Below are 10,249 nucleotides of genomic sequence, written 5' to 3'. Positions count from 1 at the left end.
TATATAGTTGGTCAAAGCAATTTGTCAGTCAGTCAACCACGAAAACTATACTCATCCTTTTCTTTTAGGTGCTAGTACTACTGTAAGACAAATATAGTATGATTCTCTCTGTCTATGATTGAAATGAGACAGTCCTTTGACAAACTTTACTTACTATAATACTCTTTGCCTCAGTCTACGTTCCTCCATAAATATCACCTCCGTAGTTGCCGTTGTTAAAGTAACTATGGCGACGCGTAATGTTTTGCTTGACAACTGACAACTTAGTGACTGTCTTGTGTAGGAGACAGCTTTTTTGTAAATATATATTCAAATTGTTAATATTGTTTGTGGCATTACTAATTCAAAATGGTAAGTTAACAATTAATAACATTCTTATGTCTCAAAGAAAGAACAAAGTGGTACATGTAAAAAGAAGATGCAACAACATACCTAGGTGTCTACCTACAATATTTTTGTCTCATAATAGGGAATCATTCGGGATGTGTATTTTTAATAACGTTTTTTAGTCAATGGGTATTTGATCTAAGTTTGATTGATAAGATATAATAGCGGTCAGGCTTAAATTGGAAATATTATTTTATTTCATTTTTTTTAAACTTAATACAGAAGTTTTTTTTTAATACGAATAAGAATAATAAATGTGTATTATCACAAAAAATAACACAAAACTAAAATTCATTTAGAACATAAATATTTGTGCCGAAAGGTCCTCACTCAGCTTCTTGTCACGTTGTGTATCCTAGGACACACTACGCGACGCTGGTTTTCAGTGAGGCCTGGTAAAAGACTAAAGCTAAGACTAGAACTAAAACTAAAACTAAATAGTTGGCAGAACCAAAACATAAGGATTCATCACTGAATAAAAGTGAGAACAAAGAAATAAAAAAAAAACAGTATAGATTATAAGGCTATTAATTTTATATATACCCATATGTATATGCTTTTGTAATTATTATTATTAGTGTCAAAATCGTTACATAAAGTATATGGAATAATATACCTGCATGATATATAATTTAAACTACCAAATATTTATTTTCAGCCACCTAAAGCTAAAGGAGGAAAACCTAAAAAGGCACCAGGTATGATTTATAGTTATTAATTGTATGGCTTACGACTAATTATTGGACATTCCAATAAGATTGATATTAATCATTAAAATAAATTAAATGTTTCAGTCATCATCATCGATGGCGTGGACACGTCTGATATGACTCGAGAAAAACTCGAACAGTTTATTCTTAGAGTAAAGGACGAATTAGATAAAGAGAGAGAAGAAAGAAACCTCTTTCAGTTGGAGAGAGATAAAATTCGCACATTCTGGGAAATAACAAGACAGCAACTAGATGAGGCTAGAGCTGAATTGAGAAATAGAGAAAGAGTGACAGAAGAAACGCAAGAAGAGAACGAGGCACTCCTAGAAACAGAGAAACAGAAAATAAAGCATTTGAAATATGAACAGCAAGCCGCAGCAGCTGCATTAAGAGCTGAAAATTTAGTCGCACTTAAAGCCGCCAAAGAAGAGCACTGTGAACAAGAACTAGAACTCCTAAATGATAAAAGAGCCCTACGAAAAGAGATAAAAGAAAAGCAATTAGCCGCTCAAGATGAGTTGAGAAGAGCTAAATTGACGCATGCTGAAGAGCTCTCCAAAACTAGGGCACATTTTGAAGAAAAAGCACGACAGATTGAGGATAAAGCTGATAAGAAACTTCAAGAAACCAAAATGGAGTTAACAATCAAACATAGAACAGAGATGCTAGAAGTAGAAGAAAGGAAAAATAAGCAAATGTCAGAATTGATTGCTCATCACGAGAGAGCGTTTTCGGATCTAAAAAACTACTATAACGACATCACATTGAATAATTTAGGTAACATTTATTTTTATAGCAACTGAAACTATGAATACATTAATTAAGCAGACATTATCATACCTAAACATTTTTAAAACTTCCCAGGTTTGATAAGCAGTTTGAAACAACAAATGGAGGAAATGCAGAAGGTAAGAGAGCGGGCAGAGAAGATCGCACGCGACGCTGTGTTCGATTCCAAGGGTCTGAAGGAGCCCCTGGAAGCTGCCATCGCTGACAATAAGGAGCTCAAGCGGCAGATGTCCAATTACGATAGGGATAAAGCGGCTCTTGCTGTAAGTTATGTTTCACTACTAGGTTTAGGAAACTACTTAAATAGGTTGAGAATTGTGACATGTAGAGAATAACATCCGGACATACGAAAGAATTTTTGTTCAAGCTGAAACGGAGACCTACGCTGACGCTCGGTCAACTATGATTGTAATACAAGCCGAAAGACGCCTACTACTGGACAAAAGTCCCTCTAGAACCATCCGGTCTACTTACCTCGCATTTCTCGCACACGATAAATGCCTGTCCACTATACAAAGTACAATTCACTTCTCAAGTCTAATTACTATTTTGACTGTTTTGGAGAAGTTTTTCTACATTTCTACCCAATTTTACGCGTTATACAGGCCAAATCAAAGCAGCTAGGAATTCTGGAGAAGCAGTATGAAGTCCTGAAATGGGAGTATGAGGTGATTCAAGTGCGGTTCGATCGCGTACTCGCAGAGCGCGACGAGCTTAAGGCGAGGTTCTCCAGAGCTGTCTTGGAGGTTCAACAGAAGGCTTCCTTGAAAACTGCCTTGTTAGAAGCCAAGCTGAAGGACATGTATGGACGAGATAAGGCACCGCAGGAGCTGCATGTGAGTTTCAAACGGTTTTCGCGAGAAAAGTAATCCTGAGAATTAGCGCAGGCACCTGTTTTACACGAATGCGTAGGTCATCTGACCTTTCATACTAAACGGAAAACTGTTTCCTCACGATGTTTCTCCTTCAAGGAAAAGCGTTTGGTACTAGGTAGGTATCTTGAATAATTTAAGTAAAGTAAATAAGTAGGTAGTTAAAAATGCAAAAATAAGTAATTTTTAGTTTTATTTTTAAATAATATATTTCGAATACAGTCAGCAGAAGAAGTTGCTAAGCGGGGGAGGTGTTCAAAATTACCTTGAAACGCTCTTTTTATCTTAACAATAAAGTCGCGGTAAAGATCATTTTGAACACCTCGCCCGCTTAGCAACTTCTGCTGCTGACTGTACTTTCGTATGATTGTTTTATGTACGAGTACTTACATGTGCTATTTAACGTAAATTTTGTTTTAAAGTCCGATTTCTCTATTTAGGGTAACGTACTGGTGTTCGACGCTGTTCCAGTACATGTCATCTTGAAACATAAGTCATTGTCAATAGAGGTGACAGCAGGGTGTCATCTATTGGGCATTAGCATCTCGAGCACTAGTACGCTTACCTTATTAGAGAAAATGTATGAACATATTGTTTCCAGGAGCTTTTGAAATTGAAAGACACACAAGTAGAGGATCTTCGCTACGAAGCAGCGCGTCTACGAAAAGCTCACGATGACCTTCTGGCAGCCTATGAAGCTAAATTGGCCAAACTGGGCGTACCGGCCGAGGAACTCGGTTTCAAGTAAGAATATAACAATAATAACATTTTTTATCCCATAGCCCAGTAGTCCATCGCTTTCACCCAATAGCCTTATTCATTCTAGATTCCATCAACTTCCAATAGACTTGACACCTTGGCGGGTGCTGCCTCTGCGTGCGTCCCATGACACTGGCAAGGGCAGCATCCGCTCGGTGTACCCCTTACATTTCATTAAAGTATCAAAAGGGCCTCCGCGTCGGCCACGGCTCCGCGCACGCCCCCCAAAGGTCCGTAACATCATTGTTCCGTGATGGGAAAGAGATACAAATAACATTATAATTTATAATATAACGCATAACGATTAGTTGCGATACTTGCGATTAGTAAACAACAAAAACATTTTAAGTACAACGCTATCTACACGCGGTAATGTGAACTAACTCGACTGAATAAAACAACTTTGAATATAATGCCATCTACACAGATTCATAAGAACTTTCTCGGCACAATTTTTCAATTTTGTTAATAGCGCCATCTGCTACCTTCTCTAGGAACTATTTTAAGTGTGCGCCAACTGAACATGTTGAGCTGTACCAGCTGTACCTTTCGAGGTGTTGTTTTAGTTTATATATTTTGGACTAGATGACACGGTGATCAAACTTGGCCTGTTAGTTGAGATTCAGAAACATAAATGGCGTTCTGATGGTTTTACTAAGGGTGGTATTCCATCTGTCCAATATCTTTGTACAATGTGTATTGCGTCTCACATTTTGCTTAATGAGAGAGTGAGACGCAATGACATGGAGCAAAGAAATTGGACAGGTGCATAGTCTAATAAAACATGGTCTTCTCTTCCCAGAGTGACACAAGCCTGCGTCACAATAACATTGCCACTTTATATAACGCTATCGCATATTATCATATAGCGCTGTCGTATGATGACGTAGGCTTGTGCCAGTCACGTGACCACGAAAAGACGGGAAGAGAGTACCAGGCGGAGTATATTATTATACCATGGACAGGTGGAATCTACCCTAAGTTAGTTAAAATCCATGGATTAACGTTGTGTTTCAGTTCAGAACTTTGAAGGTTTTAATTTGGTTTTCTTTGAAGCTTAAATAAGTAAGAAACAATGACTATTTACGACTATAGGTACATTTTTAATTGTTTCAGACCGCTTAAAGCTGTAGCTGTGGCAGGATTATCCCCTGTAGTAGGTCAAGGACCTGCCGGACTGGTTACCAAAGACCAGATATAATCAAAGGTTGTGTGACATTTAGACACACGATTTTCACGGATGGATGTTAGTGAGAGGTACCTATACTTACCTACATACCTAGTGTTTTTTTAAGTGGGACAGTAGGATGAAATCCGAAACGATCGAAGGTAGAGGAAAACCTAGAAAACTGATGTCTTTGGAAATTGGAATTCACACTTGACCAAAAATTGGACTGTGCCAAAAATTGTTTCCTTAAAAAAGACCTAATGGAATACAGTTTTCCTCTGTCTTCACTAGTTTCGGATTTCCCCATACTGATCAACTTGCAGCAACTGGAGAAGCGTAAAATATACTTATTCGTTTATTATAAAATGACTGCGGGGACCCTTGTATAAGAAAATTCCGTATTATCAATAAAAATATGAGTCATGGTAATAAAGCATTTTATTTTTGAGTTGCTCTAAGATGATTCTTGCAACACCTATGTTTTCCTTGTTATTTTTAGGATTCCGTACAGTCAGCAGCAGAAGTTGCTAAGCGGGCGAGGTGTTCAAAATTATCTGGACACGCTCTTATTCTCTTAACAATAAAGTCGCGTCAAGATCATTTTGAACACCTCGCCCGCTTAGCAACTTCTGCTGCTGACTGTACCTACCTCAAAAGGAAAAAACGGAACCCTTATTTATAGGATCACTCATGCGTCTGTCCGTCTGTCCGACCATCCCCGTCTCCCTTTATCTCCGAAACTACTGGGTCTAAAATTTTGAAAAAAATACACAAAATAGTTATTTACCTATAGATGACAGGAAAACGTATTAGAAATGTGCATTCAAGCGTCAGTGTCAACTTGGTGGTAGCCGTACTGGGTGCCTAGCCAAGGTACAGTGTCAGTTGCGTTCCGTTCGCTACGGGTGGCTACGGAGCGTAAACGATTGGCATGTTGGCTACGCACCCAGATGTCCTACCAAAGGGATCGGTGGGTGGGAATGGTACGTACATATACATATCTATATTATGAATATTAAAAATAGTCATTTACACGACTAAGGATTTTGCCAGGACGTATTTAGTTTTCCTTAAATGATTGGTACCTATGACATTTCTTGCGCAGGTACGTATCAATAACATCCTAAATGTATCTAAGTACATCCTTATAAAATCATTAACTGTAACATTGACGCCGCCGATGAATTCTTCAGCAGCTCCAATCAACCTGAAAATAGACACGCAAAGGTCAAATAAGCACATGAATAAAACAACCCAATCGAAGCCAATACGTGTGGTTTATTTCCTACTAACTTTTTTATTTATTTTATGTACAAAACGTCATAAGGCAACAGTTCCAAATGAATGAAAACGCATACGATGGATACCTAGTAATTTAAACATTTCGCATTTTAGCAAGAGCGCCATACTTTAAAAGATGCTAGATACACAGGCTTTTACTGTTGTATCTTAATACCAGGCAGACCGAAAAGGAGAATATGGTGGGACGACTTGGACGCATTCTACCCCAAATGGTAGGAAAATGCCGATGACAGGGTCGAGTGGAGAAAACGAGGAGAGGCCTTTGGCCAGCAGTGGGACACCAAAGTAGGCTAAGTCTTAATAACATCTACGGATGGGCGTCAGCTAAGTCCTGGTTCTGCAATTCGATTAGTTGATTTAGTTTTATAACAGTTGATTGTTTCATGATAACCCATAAACCCAGCTTATAAGTTCAGTCGTAAGTTTTAATTTATGACCCATTTCGTACCTTGTCACAGTGACAATCAATAATGAAAGTCGCTAGAGACACCTCACACTATTGTCACTGTAGGTACAAAGTGGGTCATAAATTAAAACTTTCGATCGTACTTTTTTTTGGTATGAAAAAGAACACTTCAGAAATACCTAAGCATGAGGTTTTTAAAAGGGCACTGTATGCGATAAAATGTTGTACTAGATAATGGGGAAGAATCGTGATGATTGAGATTTGAGATTACGTCATTTTGAAATCGTACCTATAGTGTCCAATGTAACCTCATGCTTACTACTGCAGAATTCTTTCTAATTGCCAAAAAACAAAGTATAAATGCACACTTCTGAAGTATAAGTTTATTAGTGCGGAAAAGTCCTATCGAGACCAGGGCAGTGTTATCGGCCAAGTTCGAAGAAAAAGCCGCGCGACGCTGCAGTTTGTAACAAGAAAAGTGTGAGGCAGTTAGGGAAACTTTAGAAGCTTCTAAACAGTTACCAACGCAAAGTAAAATCTACAGGCGAATTTGTCATATTGACATACTTTTCTCAACTGACTTTATTTTTCCACGGTAGAGGTATAAAATGTTTCCAGTATTTTTTACAACAGCGAACGCCTGTGTGAATGGCTTGTCAATCGCCGCACTAATAGTATTGCCTTAATTCTATTCATTTTACAGATATCTAAATTTTTGCAACAAATATTGAGTTTTCTTTGTTTTACAAATTATACCTAAGTGGACATTTCTATCTATTAATGCTGACTCGATTTATATCTATTTCATTTCTCTATGTAAAACATTTACCTGTCTCAATGGATGTAGATGATAGATATATTTTTTATAATATTATTATTTACATAAAAAGTGTTATAATTCATGTCATAAGCCAAAAAGCTTCAAGTCGCTTCAGTCGTTTATTGAACATATCTGACATAAATAAAATAAAATTATGCATTATAATTATTTTTCTTAATAATTATTATATTTCTTCATATTTCCATAAAGATGAATTTACATTAAGTGTATGCTTTTTATTCATTAATCTTATTATTGATTCTCTATCTAGAGTATCTAGCGAAAATAAAGACACATAAATGTAAAAATATTAAGACTTTAGCCTTTGAGACTACGAATATAGGTCTATAAGTTAAAAAGACCCATTAATGCAAAGAATACACCGAGAGGCCACAAAACTTACTCTACTACATACTAGAAGACACGAAATAATATGGTGAGATGCACGTTGGGTCGCGCAGTCAAGTGCGAGGCACTTCTGTAGGCAACTCGGCCTATAACTCTGCAGATAACACATTAGGTTCGATTAGATAGGGTCATTGCGTTATTTTCCGTCCATGCACTAGTTTTCGTCCACTTGACGGATCAGCAAATAATATATTGCATTTTAACTTGCTACTTGCGAAGTATAATTTTTATGTAGATAGATATATGTATTGTTTAGACATTAAGGATTGCAATAAGTCCAAATTTGTACAGCGATGTGGTTGTAGGTTTATATTCAAATTTCTTCAAGTGGACGAAAACTAGCACAATGACCCTATATGCCTGAATAGAAAATTACTGAATATCACATTTTAGCACGTGTTTAACTTAGACATTATTTTCTCTGTTCCATTTCAAATACTACTTACTAGGTAAGTACATACTTTTCTTTATGATGCTTAAATTGGCTCTGACAGACTGTCTAAGTCTATTCTTACAGTACGATTAATTTCTATTCATGCAAAACGAACTATACCCCTCACTATTTGGTCACATGAATAAGTGACAGTGCAAAATAGCCATACCCATAACGTCTGTTCCATTTTATTAAATAACGTTTATGTATTATCAAACTGCACAACGGGACTTAATCGCGTATTTAAGTTTTAAGATTTACCTCCGACGTTTCGAGGACGGCGTTGTCCCCGTGGTCTCGGAGAAGACTGGCTCAAGTTGACATCAACATCTTCTAGCCGCGCGAGTTTTTCGAACTACCCGCACTTGGTCTTGTTTATCAGTTTGAACGTTTTGCGCACTAGGGATGTCACTCTGTCGACACACAACACTAACGATATTCGATTTATCGACTGTCGATATTCGTTTCCGCTTACATTTACTAATGACTGGATTCCATGTGGATGAGATCTTAAAACCCTCGTCCCGATTAAAATTGCAATGTTTTTTGATTTCAATGGCTTCCCGCACTTTTCTACTGTAGAAATGGCGATCCGTGGAGAGGATTTTAGGGTTATGCAGCTCAATCCAGTGGTTTGGTCCTGACTCCAGCAAATGCTCAGCCACCGCAGACTTGTTGACCTGACGATTTTTGACAGCTGCGATATGTTCCTTAACTCTTTCTGCTATGGTGCGCTTAGTTTCTCCGATATAGGAACTACCACAACTGCAATCTATTTTATAAACGCCAGGTGACTGGAACGGAATAACGTCCTTCGGTGACCTTAGGCTCCCTGCTACTTTGGATAAAGGTAGTACTAAGGAGGTACTAAGGAGGAACGGGTACAAGGTAAAAAAGTGGCAACCCAGACGAAAGGCAACGCGGAAACGTCCTGATGTCTCCAGACAGCCGGCATTTTTGCCGTATGTAAAAGGGGTAACGGATAAAGTTGGCACAGTACTTGGAAAGTACTCTATAAAGACGGTGTACACACCTTTATCCAAAGTAGCAGGGAGCCTAAGGTCACCGAAGGACGTTATTCCGTTCCAGTCACCTGGCGTTTATAAAATAGATTGCAGTTGTGGTAGTTCCTATATCGGAGAAACTAAGCGCACCATAGCAGAAAGAGTTAAGGAACATATCGCAGCTGTCAAAAATCGTCAGGTCAACAAGTCTGCGGTGGCTGAGCATTTGCTGGAGTCAGGACCAAACCACTGGATTGAGCTGCATAACCCTAAAATCCTCTCCACGGATCGCCATTTCTACAGTAGAAAAGTGCGGGAAGCCATTGAAATCAAAAAACATTGCAATTTTAATCGGGACGAGGGTTTTAAGATCTCATCCACATGGAATCCAGTCATTAGTAAATGTAAGCGGAAACGAATATCGACAGTCGATAAATCGAATATCGTTAGTGTTGTGTGTCGACAGAGTGACATCCCTAGTGCGCAAAACGTTCAAACTGATAAACAAGACCAAGTGCGGGTAGTTCGAAAAACTCGCGCGGCTAGAAGATGTTGATGTCAACTTGAGCCAGTCTTCTCCGAGACCACGGGGACAACGCCGTCCTCGAAACGTCGGAGGTAAATCTTAAAACTTAAATACGCGATTAAGTCCCGTTGTGCAGTTTGATAATGTTTAATAATCGTGAAAGTTTAAATCAACGTTTATGTAATACTAATATTAAATCACCACAATTAAACTTAGGTATCCTCGTTGATATCAATTACAAAAAGGTACAATACAGCAAGACAGATATACCAACTAAACAAAAAATATAAACATACAAACACCGTATTTCTTTTTGCTTTACTAAAATAAGTATGTTGACAAGTACGGGCATTTCTCATATTTTTAGGTTAAATAAAGTTTTAAAAGCGTCGGTATATACCAATTACCTATATTAGACAAAAGCGAGCATGCCTTGGACCGCTCACTGCAATTGTTTGCACCCACTTACAACATTATTTATAGGACATCACGTTTCAAGCAACGCAGGAACAGCACGTTGCAATTTCACAAGCTGTTGCAATTTTATTATCACTTAAATCGCTACGTCTAAACACACAACCAAAATTTCAAGAATCGCAGGGTTAAACAATGAAAAATGGTTAATCTAAAAAATAATTTGACATTCGATTACAATATGATATTGA

General features: G+C 37.9%; 1 protein-coding gene and 1 long non-coding RNA gene across 3 annotated transcripts; both read left to right on the top strand.

Annotated features, from left to right (window-relative positions):
• The first annotated feature begins 256 nt into the window (after positions 1-256).
• LOC134790915 (dynein regulatory complex subunit 4) lies at positions 257-5,111 on the top strand. 2 transcript variants are annotated; one of them, XM_063761918.1, is made up of 7 exons: positions 257-351; positions 1,046-1,085; positions 1,182-1,874; positions 1,962-2,149; positions 2,492-2,722; positions 3,360-3,502; positions 4,634-5,111. In XM_063761918.1, the coding sequence occupies exons 1-7, from the start codon at positions 349-351 to the stop codon at positions 4,716-4,718; spliced, it is 1,383 nt and encodes a 460-aa protein (XP_063617988.1). In that variant the 5' UTR covers positions 257-348; the 3' UTR covers positions 4,719-5,111. The 2 variants fall into 2 exon arrangements, with proteins under 2 accessions (XP_063617988.1, XP_063617997.1); XM_063761927.1 differs by having other exon boundaries at positions 276-355; positions 1,056-1,085.
• Positions 5,112-5,851: 740 nt separating this feature from the next.
• On the top strand, positions 5,852-7,215 carry LOC134796585 (uncharacterized). Its single transcript, XR_010144965.1, has 2 exons — positions 5,852-6,126; positions 6,277-7,215. It is a non-coding gene; the product is annotated as an uncharacterized LOC134796585 (long non-coding RNA).
• Positions 7,216-10,249: the final 3,034 nt, after the last annotated feature.

The sequence above is a fragment of the Cydia splendana genome, chromosome 1, assembly GCF_910591565.1.
Source record: "Cydia splendana chromosome 1, ilCydSple1.2, whole genome shotgun sequence".
Lineage (NCBI taxonomy): Eukaryota > Metazoa > Arthropoda > Insecta > Lepidoptera > Tortricidae > Cydia > Cydia splendana.
The sequence above is the reverse complement of the archived record's forward strand: the minus strand, read 5'-3'. Positions and strand labels throughout refer to the sequence as shown.